Here is a 15791-nt window from a genome sequence, read left to right as displayed (position 1 = left end):
TGCTAGCTCCGCCTACATCTGCATGCGGCCCACGTACCTATATTTAACATTAGGTACACAGGTCGTGCGTCTGTATGCGGATGGTGCCGCATGCGTCGTTTTGACGATGCGGCACCCAGCATAGGACGCAGCCTGCAGCATTTTTTTTTTCCGCATTGTCAAAACGACGCATGCGGCACCATGCGCATACAGCCGCACGACCTGCGTACCTAATGTTAAATATAGGTATGCAGGCCGCATGTAGGCCACATGCAGATGTAGGCGGAGCTAGCAGCGGAGGTGAGGCGGAGGGCGGGGTTTCACGGAGGAAGTCAGCAGCCCGCGGCAGATCAGGTAAACGCTAGTGTGAAACTAGCCTAAGTGATGAGGCAGATTTATTCTTTGTGTCGGTACAATTACAGCGATACCTTTTTTTTGTTTTTGCTGCTATCACTGTAAAAATGCTTTTTTATAAAAAACGGGGTTTTTTATTCCTATATTCTGAGAGCTGTAATTTACTTTGTTGGCGAACAGAGCTGCATGAGGGCTTATAATTTTTCAGGACATCATATTTTTTTATCAATTTTTATTCAGATTTTCCAGACACTGAATGAGCAAAATCCAGTAATTCAGTTATTGTTTTTATTTTTTGCGCTTGTCTCAGCGCGGTGAAAGTGATAAGACAGATTTGTTTGTCGGGTTGGTACGATTATAGAAATACCCGATATTTTTTTTTTTATGCTTTGCTATTTTTACACACTAAACAATATTTTAGCAAAATGAATTTGTTTTTCTATCATCATATTCTGAGAGCTGTAACTTATTTTTTTGCTGAATGTGCCATGTAAGGGCTTGTTTTTTTGAAAGACAAGTTGGCATTTTCATTTGTACCATTTTTTTGTAATTTAGCATATGACTGATTGCTTTTTATTCATTTATGTGAGTCAGTATGATGAAAAAGCAATATTTGGAGTGTTTGTTTTTTTTTTTTACAGCGTTCGCCAAGTGGAACAACGTGCCAGTTTTATATACAGTGGGTCGATCCGGATGCGGTATGCTTTATTTTGTATGTTTGTTTTTTTCAGAAACTCTGCGTCTTGAGTAGTTAAACGGATTTTTGTTATGTGTGCACTTTTGTTTTGTTTTTACCATTTTACTTTAATTCCCACACTTTCACTGTGGGACATGTATAATTTTTTTATTTTGATCCTTGGTCTCATATACTGCTGCTTATTGCTGGATCTAACAGGCCACCGTACGCTGGAGTCATCACATGATCTCAGTGTACCATAGTAACCATCGGTACCCACAATTCTCATAGCGGGGGTCCGATGGTTTCTAAGGGGATCTTGTGGCCTCCTTGTAACAACTTAAATATGGCTGTCACCATTGACAGCTGTATTTAAGGGGTAAATCTGCCCTGATCGGTCTCAAAGCTGGCCGGTATTGATACAGCAGCCTCCGGGCAGCACTAGTCCCCTATTCCCCATCCCCACATGGCGCCAAGTGGCACTATGAGACATAGAGGCACTACCAGGAGCCAAGAGGCAGCATAAGGCATTGCGAGGTGCCATGAAGCACCAAGACTGATACGGTTCAACTGGAATCAGCATAGGGTTTAATACAATAATTGCCGAATGGCAAATAGACACTAACTAAAGATCATTAGACAATAAAATATAACTTTTAATGATTAATTATAATAATGAAAAATTGTGCTCATTAAAAATTACAAAGTCCAGAATAGTTATTGATGTCCTGATTTGATGAATTGCTGGTATACATCAACGTAATACCTCCTCAAGCAGTGTGATTATAAACTGCTGGGGGCTATTCAGGCCCGGATTGATAATCTTCCCAGGCGGGCAGAAGCCTGCTGGGCCAGCGGCTCTGACCTTCAAAATGGGCTGTCAGCCCTTTAAATCTTCTGCACAGGCCCTGGTGTGCACGTACTCTCTCGGTGCATGAGCTGACCAGGGCCACGGTGGCCCGCGTCAGTGCGGACAAGCAGGAGAGTGTGCACCAGGGCGTGTGCAGAAGTTTGAAATGCCCACGCTCCTGGGGAGTGATTGTGAGGTAAGTATACAAAGCTTTTTTTTCTGCCCAAAATGAATTAAATGGGTGAGAGGGAGGAGGAATTGCACACGATGACGGGAAGGAGTAAGGGGGACTGCACATGATGATGTTGGGGGTTAAAGGGGAACTGCACATGATGATGTCGGGAGGGGGGTTAAAGGGGACTGCACATGATGATGTGGGGAGGGGGGTTAAAGGGGGACTGAACATGATATGGGGAGGGGGGTTAAAGGGGGACTGAACATGATGTGGGAAGGGGGGGTTAAAGGGGGACTGCACATGATGATGCGGAGAGGGGGGTTAAAGGGGGACTGCACACTGTTATGTGGGGGGTTAAAGGGGGACTGCACATGATGATGTGGAGAGGGGGGTTAAAGGGGGACTGCACATGATGTGGGGATGGGGATTAAAGGGGAACTGCACGTGATGATGTGGGGGGTTAAAGGGGGACCGAACATGATGTGGGGAGGGTGGTTAAAGGGGGACTGCACATGATGTGGAGAGGGGGGTTAAAGGGGGACTGCACGTGATGATGTGGGGGGTTAAAGGGGGACTGAACATGATGATTTGGGGAGGGGGGTTAAAGGTGAACCGCACATGATGATGTGGAGGGGGGGTTAAAAGGGGACTGCACGTGATTATGTGGGGGTTAAAGGGGACTGAACATGATGACGTGGGGAGGGATGTTAAAGGGGGACTGCACATGATGTGGGAATGGGGATTAAAGGGGAAATGCACGTGATGATGTGGGTGGTTAAAGGGGGACTGAACTTGATGTGGTGAGGGGGGTTAAAGGGGGACTGCACATGATGTAGAGAGGGAGGTTAAAGGGGGACTGCACGTGATTATGTGGGGGTTAAAGGGGACTGAACATGATGATGTGGGGAGGGAGGTTAAAGGGGGACTGCACATGATGTGGGAATGGGGATTAAAGGGGAAATGCACGTGATGATGTGGGTGGTTAAAGGGGGACTGAACTTGATGTGGTGAGGGGGGTTAAAGGGGGACTGCACATGATGTAGAGAGGGAGGTTAAAGGGGGACTGCACGTGATTATGTGGGGGGTTAAAGGGGACTGAACATGATGTGAGGAGGGAGGTTAAAGGGATTGCACATGATGGGGATTAAAGGGGAACTGCACGTGATGATGTGGGAGGTTAAAGGGGGACTGAACATGATGATGTGGGGAGGGGGGTTAAAGGGGGACTGCACATGATGATGTGGAGAGGGGGTTAAAGGGGGACTGCACGTGATGTGGGGGCTTAAAGGGGGACTGAACATGATGTGGGGAGGGGTGATAAAGGGACTGCACATGATGATGTGGGGATGGGGTTAAAGGGGAACTGCACATGATAATGTGGGGGGTTAAAGACTGCACATGATGATGAGGAGAGGGGGGTTAAAGGGGGACTGCACATGATGATGTGGAGAGGGGGGTTAAAGGGGTACTGCTCTGGAGTGGTACAAGAATGTCCCGTTTTTGTTTTTTTTTGCATTAATATTTTTTGAAACTTAGCAGGGATTTTCTCTGATTACTATATCCTAGTCACCTTCCTTGTCTGGTTTCATTTATCTCTCCTAGTTCCCACTTATACCCCACTTACTATTCACTCAGCATGCATTGATGGTCTTTAGGCTCTTTGTGTGGTTTTTGGTACTGTAGCGCCACCTTGTGGTTTCCCACTTTTTAACATTTCTAGTTACATGTATAAAAAATATTTAGATTTGAGAGTCCTCCGTGGTTGACACCTTTTAATGTCTAACTGAAAAGTTCGTAACAAATTGCAAGCTTTTGAGACTACACAGGTCTCTTCATCAGGCACAGACTAATTACATGTATGTGATTTTTTTATATGTTAAGAAAATATACGTTTGTATATTCTCAGATTCTGGTGTACATTCTATTTCTATACGATTGCATGCAAACCAAGAGCCTCATAAGTATCAAACCCTACTCTCCAGTCTTCCCCTATTTACACCTCCTAACCCATTCTTCTACCCCTAACCCTCTTTCTGTGATATTCCTGTGTCCCCTTAGTAATAGGAACAAGTGAGTATTGTTATGGGGAGTGAGTGGGGAGGCTGCTTGTGCTGTGTGTCCGTGAGCCTTTATAATTGAACTAGATGGTGGCCCGATTCTAACGCATCGGGTATTCTAGAATATGCATGTCCACGTAGTATATTGCCCAGCCACGTAGTATATTGCACAGCCCACGTAGTATATTTCCCAGTCACGTAGTATATTGCCCAGTCACGTAGTATATTGCCCAGCGACGTAGTATATTGCCCAGCGACGTAGTATATAGCACAGCCACGTAGTATATTGCCCAGCCACGTAGTATATTGCCCAGCCACGTAGTATATTGCCCAGCGACGTAGTATATTGCCCAGCCACGTAGTATATTGCCCAGCCACGTAGTATATTGCCCAGTCACGTAGTTTATTGCCCAGCCACGTAGTATATTGCCCAGCGACGTAGTATATTGCCCAGTCACGTAGTATATTGCCCAGCCACGTAGTATATTGCCCAGCCACGTAGTATATTGCCCAGTAATGTAGTATATTGCCCAGCCACGTAGTAGATTGCCCAGCGACGTAGTATATTGCCCAGCTATGTAGTATATTGCCCAGTCACATAGTATATTGCCCAGTGATGTAGTATATTGCCCAGCCACATAGTATATAGCAGAGCCACGTAGTACGGTATATTGCCCAGTCACGTAGTATATTGCCCAGCCACATAGTATATAGCAGAGCCACGTAGTATATTGCCCAGCGATGGAGTATATTGTCCAGCCACATAGTATATTGCCCAGTAACGTAGTATATTGCCCAGCCACGTAGTATATTGCCCAGCACAGAGCCACGTAGTATAGAGACTTAAAAATAAATAAACATATACTCACCTTCCGAAGGCCCGTTGAAGTCCAGCTATACTCACCATCCGCCGCCTTTGCCGCTCCTCGCCACGCTCCCGGGACCACTCCATTGCAAGCGGCAGCTTCCAGTGGACCCAGGGCTGGTGTGAGCAGGACCTATGATGATGTCGCGGTCACATGACCGTGACGTCACGGCAGGTCCTTGTCGCACACCAGCCCTGGGACCGGAAGCTGCCGCTTGCAATGGAGCGGTCCCGGGAGCGTGGCGAGGAGCGGCAAAGGCGGCGGAGGGTGAGTATAGCAGGTTTTTTATTTTTTTTATTATTTTTAACATGACCTATTTTTACTATTGATGCTGCATAGGCAGCATCAATAGTAAATAGTTGGGGACACACAGGGTTAATAGCAGCGGTAACGGAGCGCGTTACACCGCAGGCCGTTACCGCTGCCATTAACCCTGTGTGAGTGGAGGGGATTACGGAGCGGGTGCCGGGCAGTGAGTGCAGGGGAATAGGGGAGGGACTAATCGGACTGTGCCCGTCGCTGATTGGTCGCGGCAGCCATGACAGGCAGCTGCCGAGACCAATCAGCGAACGAATAACCGTGACAGAAGAACAGACAGACGGAAGTGACCCTTAGACAATTATATATATAGATGGGTGAAGGTATTTTTACAGGTGTTTTTCATGTATTGTGACTGTGTATAAATTAGTACATGGATTTCATATTGATTTATACATATACTGACGTGCTAAAATTGGTTTATTGTGATTTAAGTGTAGCCTTGTTAGTATATTTTACCGTAACAAAGTGTCATCTAATCCGTGCATGCATGTGCAAAGTAACAGATATATTTCAGTGCAAGAAAAAATAAGAGAATCTAGACAACCCTCAGGAACCGGAATAGAAAGAAACTACAGTATTAGAATATTAATTTCTGACTAATCTGATCCCCCCTTCCTTTTTTTTAGGTTGTGTTTTGGGAATTTTGATCCCAACTTTACCTTTCATGTCATCCTTTTAAAACTTTGTTTTTATTTCTACTCAATATAAAACCCAGACCCAGTATAAAAAGAGAGCTGAATGCAGATATAATATACTAGATGGCAGCCCGATTCTAAAGAATCGGGAGTCTAGAATCCATATATACTTTATTTATTCAAATGTAAGAATAATACAATTAATAAATAATAGTAAGAAAGAACAAAAAATGGCTGCACTCACCAGCTCTTGACAATTCTTGTTATTTAAGGTACAGTTACACAGGATCCATGAACATGCTTATGAGGGGAGGGATGAAAGACATCAGACTTAGCACGCTGTTTGCGCTTACGTGCGGCATCGGCGGCTTTTCGCTCTGCATCATTACCATACTTTATATCAGACCTGATCTTACGTGCGCCATCATAAGCTTTGGACTCTGTGTCATTAGTATACTTAACAGTGTCCATGCGCTTGCATCTATCCTCTGTACTCTTGTTAGCACGCTGTTTGCGCTTACGTGCGGCAGCGGCGTCTTTTTGCTCTGCATTATTAGTATACTTTCTATCAGACCTAATCTTACGTGCGCCATCAGCAGCTTTGGGCTCTGTGTCATTAGTATCCTTACTATTAGAGCTCATGTTGGCTAAGCTAAACAGCTTTAAGCGTGGTGGTGGCAAACAACAGGTTAATAAGAGGCAGTGTCAGGTAGTAGGAAAATAGCCAGTTAATAATAGGCAATAGTTCTTTGCAGGAATGCAGATATTAATAAATAGGCAGTTTATATTGCAGAGAAATTGCTGGGCAATAATGGACAATGTCCTTATGTGGCAAATAATAGAGCAATATACCCAATGTGGCAAAGAAGAGGTTAATAAACGGCAGTCTCTCAGTATAACAGTCAGTGAATAATAGGCAGTATATGGAGAAAACACCAAACAAAAGTTCAAAATTGGTGTGAAAATGTCACTGAACCACTTCACAACTAAATATATATAGTTTTGGTAAATGGTATTATCATTTTTTTGACGAAATTCGGCAGGAGCTTGAAGAGCAACGTCACTGGGCCCGCCTCCACGCAGTAGAAACTTGCTGTGAGGTAAAAATTCAAAAATCACACCAAAATGGCGGGCGGAGTGTGTCACAGTACGGCACGTTTCTGATTGGTCGCTCGCAGCAGGCGGCAACCAATCAGACACTGGACACTGTTGACGTCACTTATCTCCGGACATTATCTCCGGACATTAGCTCCGGACATTAGCTCCGGACAGGAAGTTGGCACAAATTGCAGGAAGTAGTATTCTAGGCAATTGTATATTAGATAGAAAAAATCACCAAATTAGATTACCTAAAATACACCTACTGCTCACGCCTGCCTAACTCTGGGGATTGGCACCCTAAGAAACGATTTTTTGGCGCCCCCACTCACCGCAGGCTGTCCCTCTCTCCCCTACAATGTCCCTCTCAATGAAGGTGGGAAAACAAAATAGCTGAGAACAGTGGTCAAAAAAGAGACAAATAACTCAAATAAACAAACAAATGAATCACACTTTAGACCCAGATAGGTACCCCCAAAAAGTATAACAACGTTCCCATCACAATGCATATAATGGAGATATATAATACCCTATATTGTCAAATGACACTCCAATTAGGCAAAAAGCTGTCATGGTCTTCACCAATCATCAATGTGCAGTAACTCCATAGCCAGACAGCGATGACATCTATCCATAGAGCATCCGGCATCATGAACATCATCTCCTCCTGATGAACCGTGAAAACGGCGAAACGCGTTGGGACGATACCGGCATACGCTACGTTACCCTATATATTAAGAAATTCCTATTGTGGGTTTTGTCATCGCTGTCTGGCGATTAGGTAATCTAATTTGGTGATTTTTTTCTATATATTATATCTGCATTCAGCTCTCTTTTTATACTGGGTCTGGGTTTTATATTGAGTAGCAATAAAAGCAAAGTTTTAACCCCTTCATGACCCAGCCTATTTTGACCTTAAAGACCTTGCCGTTTTTTGCAATTCTGACCAGTGTCCCTTTATGAGGTAATAACTCAGGAACGCTTCAATGGATCCTAGCGGTTCTGAGATTGTTTTTTCGTGACATATTGGGCTTCATGTTAGTGGTAAATTTAGGTCAATAAATTCTGTGTTTATTTGTGATAAAAACGGAAATTTGGTGAAAATTTTGAAAATTTCGCAATTTTCACATTTTGAATTTTTATTCTGTTAAACCAGAGAGTTATGTGACACAAAATAGTTAATAAATAACATTTCCCACACGTCTACTTTACATCAGCACAATTTTGGAAACAAAATTTTTTTTTGCTAGGAAGTTATAAGGGTTAAAATTTGACCAGCGATTTCTCATTTTTACAACGAAATTTACAAAACCATTTTTTTTAGGGACCACCTCACATTTGAAGTCAGTTTGAGGGGTCTATATGGCTGAAAATACCCAAAAGTGACACCATTCTAAAAACTGCACCCCTCAAGGTGCACAAAACCACATTCAAGAAGTTTATTAACCCTTCAGGTGCTTCACAGCAGCAGAAGCAACATGGAAGGAAAAAATGAACATTTAACTTTTTAGTCACAAAAATGATTTTTCAGCAACAATTTTTTTATTTTCCCAATGGTAAAAGGAGAAACTGAACCACGTAAGTTGTTGTCCAATTTGTCCTGAGTACGCTGATACCTCATATGTGGGGGTAAACCACTGTTTGGGCGCACGGCAGGGCTTGGAAGGGAAGGAGCGCCATTTGACTTTTTGAATGAAAAATTGGCTGCACTCTTTAGCGGACACCATGTCACATTTGGAGAGCCCCCGTGTGCCTAAAAATTGGAGCTCCCCCACAAGTGACCCCATTTTGGAAACTAGACGCCCCAAGGAACTTATCTAGATGCATAGTGAGCCCTTTAAACCCCCAGGTGCTTCACAAATTGATCCGTAAAAATGAAAAAGTACTTTTTTTTCACAAAAAAAGTTTTTTAGCCTCAATTTTTTCATTTTCACATGGACAACAGGATAAAATGGATCCTAAAATTTGTTTGGCAATTTCTCCTGAGTACACCGATACTTCACATGTGGGGGTAAACCACTGTTTGGGCACATGGTAAGGCTCGGAAGGGAAGGAGCGCCATTTGACTTTTTGAATGAAAAATTATCTCCATCGTTAGCGGACACCATGTCGCGTTTGGAGAGACCCTGTGTGCTTAAACATTGGAGCTCCCCCACAAGTGACCCCATTTTGGAAACTGGACCCCCCAAGGAACTTATCTAGATGCCTAGTGAGCACTTTAAACCCTCAGGTGCTTCACAAATTGATCCGTAAAAATGAAAAAGTACTTTTTTTTCACAAAAAATTTATTTTCGCCTCAATTTTTTCATTTTCACATGGGCAACAGGATAAAATGGATCCTAAAATTTGTTGAGCAATTTCTCCCGAGTACGCCGATACCTCATATGTGGGGGTAAACCACTGTTTGGGCACACGGCAGGGCTCGGAAGGGAAGGCGCGCCTTTTAACTTTTTGAATGGAAAATTAGCTCCAATTGTTAGCGGACACCATGTCGCATTTGGAGAGCCCCTGTGTGCCTATGCAATGGAGCTCCCCCACAAGTGACCCCATTTTGGAAACTAGACCCCCCAAGGAACTTATCTAGATGGATACTGAGCACTTTAAACCCCCAGGTGCTTCACAGAAGTTTATAATGCAGAGCCATGAAAATAAAAAATAATTTTTCTTTTCTCAAAAATGATTTTTTAGCCTGGAATTTCCTATTTTGCCAATGGTAATAGGAGAAATTGGACCACAAATGTTGTTGTCCAGTTTGTCCTGAGTATGCAGATACCCCATATGTGGGGGTAAACCACTGTTTGGGCGCACGGCAGGGCTCAGAAGGGAAGGCACGCCATTTGGCTTTTTAAATGGAAAATTATCTCCAATCATTAGCGGACACCATGTCGCGTTTGGAGAGCCCCTGTGTGCCTAAACATTGGAGATCCCCCACAAATTACCCCATTTTGGAAACTAGACCCCCAATGGAACTAATCTAGATGTGTAGTGAGCACTTTGAACCCTCAAGTGCTTCACAGAAGTTTATAACGCAGAGCCATGAAAATAAAAAAAAAAAATTATTTTCTCAAAAATGAATTTTAGCCCGCAATTTTTTATTTTCCCAAGGGTAACAGGAGAAATTTGACCCCAAAAGTTGTTGTCCAGTTTCTCCGGAGTACGCTGATACCCCATATGTGGGGGTAAACCACTGTTTAGGCACATGCTGGGGCTCGGAAGTGAAGTAGTGACGTTTTGAAATGCAGACTTTGATGGAATGCTCTGTGGGCGTCACATTGCGTTTGCAGAGCCCCTGATGTGGCTAAACAGTAGAAACCCCCCACAAGTGTCCCCATTTTGGAAACTAGACCCCGAAAGGAACTTATCTAGATGTGAGGTGAGCACTTTGAACCCCCAAGTGCTTCACAGAAGTTCATAACACAGAGCAGTGAAAATAATAAATACGTTTTCTTTCCTCAAAATAATTTTTTAGCCCAGAATTTTTTATTTTCCCAAGGGTTACAGGAGAAATTGGACCACAAAAGTTGTTGTCCAGTTTCTCCTGAGTACGCTGATACCCCATGTGTGGGGGTAAACCACTGTTTGGGCACACGTGGGGGCTCAGAAGGGAAGTAGTGACTTTTGAAATGCAGACTTTGATGGAATGGTCTGCGGGCGTCACGTTGCGTTTGCAGAGCCCCTGGTGTGCCTAAACAGTAGAAACCCCCCACAAGTGACCCCATTTTGGAAACTAGACCCCCCAAGGAACTTATCTAGATATGTGGTGAGCACTTTGAACCCCCAAGTGCTTCACAGACGTTTACAACGCAGAGCCGTGAAAATAAAAAATCATTTTTCTTTCCTCAAAAATGATGTTTTAGCAAGCAATTTTTTATTTTCTCAAGGGTAACAGGAGAAATTGGACCCCAGTAATTGTTGCGCAGTTTGTCCTGAGTATGCTGGTACCCCATATGTGGGGGTAAACCACTGTTTGGGCACACGTCGGGGTTCGGAAGTGAGGGAGCACCATTTGAATTTTTGAATACAAGATTGGCTGGAATCAATGGTGGCGCCATGTTGCGTTTGGAGACCCCCTGAAGTGCCTAAACAGTGGAAACCCCTCAATTCTACCTCCAACACTAACCCCAACACACCCCTAACCCTAATCCCAACTGTAGCCATAACCCTAATCACAACCCTAACCCCAACACACCCCTAACCACAACCCTAACCCCAACACACCCCTAACCACAACCCTAATTCCAACCCTAACCCTAAGGCTATGTGCCAACGTTGCGGATTCGTATGAGATTTTTCAGCACCATTTTTGAAAAATCCGCGGGTAAAAGGCACTACGTTTTACCTGCGGATTTACCGCGGATTGCCAGTGTTTTTTGTGCGGATTTCACCTGCGGATTCCTATTGAGGAACAGGTGTAAAACGCTGCAGAATCCGCACAAAGAATTGACATGCTGTGGAAAATACAACGCAGCGTTCCCGCGCGGTATTTTCTGCACCATGGGCACAGCGGATTTGGTTTTCCATATGTTTACATGGTACTGTAAACCTGATGGAACACTGCTGCGGATCCTCAGCCAAATCCGCACCGTGTGCACATAGCCTAATTCTAAAGGTATGTGCACACGCTGCAAAAAACGCTGCGGATCCGCAGCAGTTTCCCATGAGTTTACAGTACAATGTAAACCTATGGGAACCAAAAATCGCTGTACACATGCTGCGGAAAAACTGCACGGAAACGCAGCGGTTTACATTCCGCAGCGGTTTACATTCCGCAGCATGTCACTTCTTTCTGCGGATTCCGCAGCGGTTTTACAACTGCTCCAATAGAAAATCGCAGTTGTAAAACCGCAGTGAAATGCGCAGAAAAACCGCGGTAAATCCACGATAAATCGGCAGCGGTTTAGCACTGTGGATTTTTCAAATCCGCTGCGGAAAAATCCGCATAGGACCAGAATATGTGTGCACATACCGAAACCCTAACCCTACCCCTAACCCCTAACCCTACCCCTAACCCTACCCCTAACCCTACCCCTAGTTCTTACCCCAACCTTAGTGAAAAAAAAAAAAATTCTTTATTTTTTTTATTGTCCCTATCTATGGGGGTGACAAAGGGGGGGGGGTCATTTACTATTTTTTTTATTTTGATCACTGAGATAGGTTATATCTCAGTGATCAAAATTCACTCTGGAACGAATCTGCCAGCCGGCAGATTCGGCGGGCGCACTGCACATGCGCCCGCCATTTTGGAAGATGGCGGCGCCCAGGAAAGAAGACGGACGGACCTCGGGCGGCCAGGTAAGTATAAGGGGGGGAGATCAGGGCACGGGGGGGGGGGCGTCGGAGCACGGGGGGGTGGATCGGAGCATGGGGGGGGGTGGATCGGAACACGGGAGGGAGGATTGGAGCACGGGGGAGGATTGGAGCACGGGGTGAGGGATCGCTGTGCGGGGGGGGGGGTGGATCGGAGCACGGGGGGGGTCGCTGTGTGCGGGGGGGGATCGGAGTGCGGGGGGGTTTGATTGGAGCGCGGGGGGTGTGATTGGTGCACGGGGGAAGCGGACAGGAGGACGGGGGAGCGGAGCACAGGACGGAGGGGAGCGGACCACAGATCGGGGGGCTGGGGGGGCGATCGGAGGGGTGGGGTGGGTGCACATAAGTGTTTCCAGCCATGGCCGATGATATTGCAGCATCGGCCATGGCTGGATTGTAATATTTCACCAGTTTTTTAGGTGAAATATTACAAATCGCTCTGATTGGCAGTTTCACTTTCAACAACCAATCAGAGCGATCGTAGCCACGAGGGGGTGAAGCCACCCCCCCTGGGCTAAACTACCACTCCCCCTGTCCCTGCAGATCGGGTGAAATGGGAGTTAACCCTTTCACCCGGCCTGCAGGGATGCGATCTTTCCATGACGCATATGCTGCGTCATGGGTCGGAATGGCACCGACTTTCATGACGCAGCGTATGCGTCAAAGGTCGGGAAGGGGTTAAAGGGATTACATGCATATACAATTAATTTTTGATTCCTGGAGATTCTGTTTTCTTAGTGGTTTTCAACTTTACCTTTCAGTCAGTCAGAGAAGTATCAATGACAGTTTTCTTTTTTCAGGTTTTTTTTCTCTTTTATTTCATTCTTCGTACAATATATTGAATGTATCTAATTTATATATGTATTACACGGTGTGATGCAGTGACCCCTGTTACAGGCAGGGCTGTGGAGTCGGTAAGCCACAGTTGCGACTCCGACTCCTGGATTTTATCAGGTTCCGACTCCGACTCCGGCTCCGACTCAGACGCATTCATAAATGGCCAATTCGTAACAATAAATTTACTGTTGTCAAATATTAACATCGTGCTTATTTAGTTTCTCACCATCATATAAGTAATCAGACCACTTAGAGCAAAAACTATATTTATTAGAATTCAATTAGAATATAGCAAATAACTTTTATAAACTTTTCTAAACTTTTGTAAGTAAATATGCAATAAACACTGCTATGCAGTTAATAAGAAGAAATCTATACATTTGTCATCAGAAAAAGTATTGCCTCTGTCAGATCCTCCTTCATGGATGCCCTGATCTTGGCTTCACAGCATTTGTTTTCGTCTGGATCATTTGTCATACACTGACAGACATAATGTTTTCTATCTTGAGTGATGGTGAAATGTTCAAATACAGCTGATTTAATGTGACGCTTCTTTGACATTCTCAGGTTTTTAATTCTGCACTCACAATCCAAATGACAATTGTTTTTCCTAAAAACAATTGTACAAAATTATTGCCAGGTCAAACAACTGATATAGTGGTCAGTAATACTGTTATTCCTCATGTACTCACAGTTAACTGATGCAAAGTTTGTTGAAAGGATAATACTTCTTACAGTCTTCCTCTTCTGAGTAGCAGCTGTGAGATGCTTGGAAGACGCACACCAAACATCTAGTCTAGAGGAGGAGCTTTACTACTAAGAATTTGCAACACATTTTCACTTTCAGTTTCATACATTGTAAGTAGGGGGGTTGGGGCAGCATGAGGTTAACCAAGTATAAGATTAGATAAGGGCATTGGAGAACAGTGACACACAAGAAGTAAGAAATGTCTCTATCTCCAGCAGAACTGCTTATCAGTGTTGTTCATAGTTTGATAGAACATATATATTTGAGTAACATTTATAAAATTCATATGAAAGTTCAATTATGAAATATTAATAAAATTTTTTTAAAGCTGAAGTCGGAGTCGGTACATTTCTACCGACTCCGACTCCAACCAAAACTAACTCCGACTCCACGACTCCAACTCCACAGCCCTGGTTACAGGTAGGGGGTGCTGCATGGTCTTCCTGAATAGCACCTGGACAGGCCACACACCTGTGTGTTGGACGGTCCCAGGTGGGGACGGACATCCTGAATAGCGCACTGTGGAAAGCTTCTGTGTTGGGAGCAGGGGCTGGCTGGCACTTTTCAGCCTGGGGGGCAATCACAAGGCAGTGGCCCTCCTTTTCCCTACTTATCTCTGGGCATTGTATTAAAGCAGCAGAGATAGCACGCTTTAAAAACAGGCTGGTACATAGATATGGGATCAGAACCGAGCTTGCTCCAGAGATATGGGCGCAGAACCGAGCTTACTACAGTGAGTTCGCTTTTCCAAGCTACACATTCAGGTTGGTGCACTATGGGCATTCTCTTCCCTTCATTATACATGATATAACAAACTGTGTGTCATCTATGGATTGATATCTTGGTACAATCCCCTCAGTTTTGGCCTAACTTCATAATATGTGATCTTTGGCTTTTGTCATAATTCCTTCTGTATTACTTTGACCCGTATGTTTATCTGGATTATACGGAAATCTTATACTTTGGATCTATGTACTAATTGTTGAATAGGAATTACCAACGGTCACAACCACATTTCTTAGTGGTATACTCTATACGTGGCTATCTGTTGTGGGAGTACTTATGCATATTTGTATTACTTCCTGTTTTTTGCCATACAACCTGACCAACTGTTTTGCGTACGTGGCACTTAGATGTCATTTACACCCTGATTCTTTTTGCATATAATTGTCTCTATGATCATATGACTATGTTTTTTTAATTGTCTTAATAAAATTTCTATACATTTTTAAGATATGGTCTAAGGCCCACTTCTTTTGTTTGGTTCTAGAAAGGAGCTTACTACAGAGATATGGGAGCAGAACGGAGCTTACTACAGAGATATGTGCACAGAACCAAGCTTACTACATCGGTATAGGAGCAGAACCGAGCTTACTACAAGGATAAGAGAGCAGAACCGAGCTTAATACAGAGAAAAGGGAGCAGAACAGAGCTTACTACAGAGATATGTAACCGTCAGGTGAATTGCGGTCTCAGGGGAGCGCATAGGAGGCAGATGGTTCGGATAGATGAATATTCCCCTGCAGCTCCAGCCGTGTGCCTCCAATAGAGGATGGATGCAATAGTAAAATAAAATTACGGTCTATGGAGCGCTAGGAAATACAGGACATAGGTGTTTTTGGTGAATCCACAATGAGTTTCGACGGTACCCCGTCTTCATCAGGTGGAGATGTATTAATAACACACAGGAAGAGGTATTTAAACAAGATTCGACCAATCAAAATGCAATCATCATTTCACATGATGGTGTCACATGACGAAGTAAAATCACATAGGAACCACGTACATAATGACAAAGGATTGGCAAAAATGAGACAGACAATAAATACAAACATCATAAAAAATACAATCTCATCTCATTGAAATTCTTCAATGCCCAATTGTGTCC

At 44.1% G+C, this 15791-nt stretch overlaps 1 protein-coding gene across 1 annotated transcript in view; it reads left to right on the top strand.

Moving 5' to 3' along the window:
- Positions 1 to 15791, top strand: part of LOC138649680 (gamma-aminobutyric acid receptor subunit pi-like) — a 272373-nt gene that overhangs the window by 23100 nt on the left and 233482 nt on the right. Inside the window, exon 3 of the mRNA XM_069740284.1 lies at positions 975 to 1031. Within this exon, the coding sequence (XP_069596385.1) occupies positions 975 to 1031 (57 nt within the window). The remainder of the gene's footprint in view (positions 1 to 974; positions 1032 to 15791) is intronic.

This window comes from Ranitomeya imitator, chromosome 1, assembly GCF_032444005.1.
Source record: "Ranitomeya imitator isolate aRanImi1 chromosome 1, aRanImi1.pri, whole genome shotgun sequence".
NCBI classification, from domain to species: Eukaryota; Metazoa; Chordata; class Amphibia; order Anura; family Dendrobatidae; genus Ranitomeya; species Ranitomeya imitator.
This window is presented reverse-complemented; position numbering and strand designations above follow the sequence as displayed.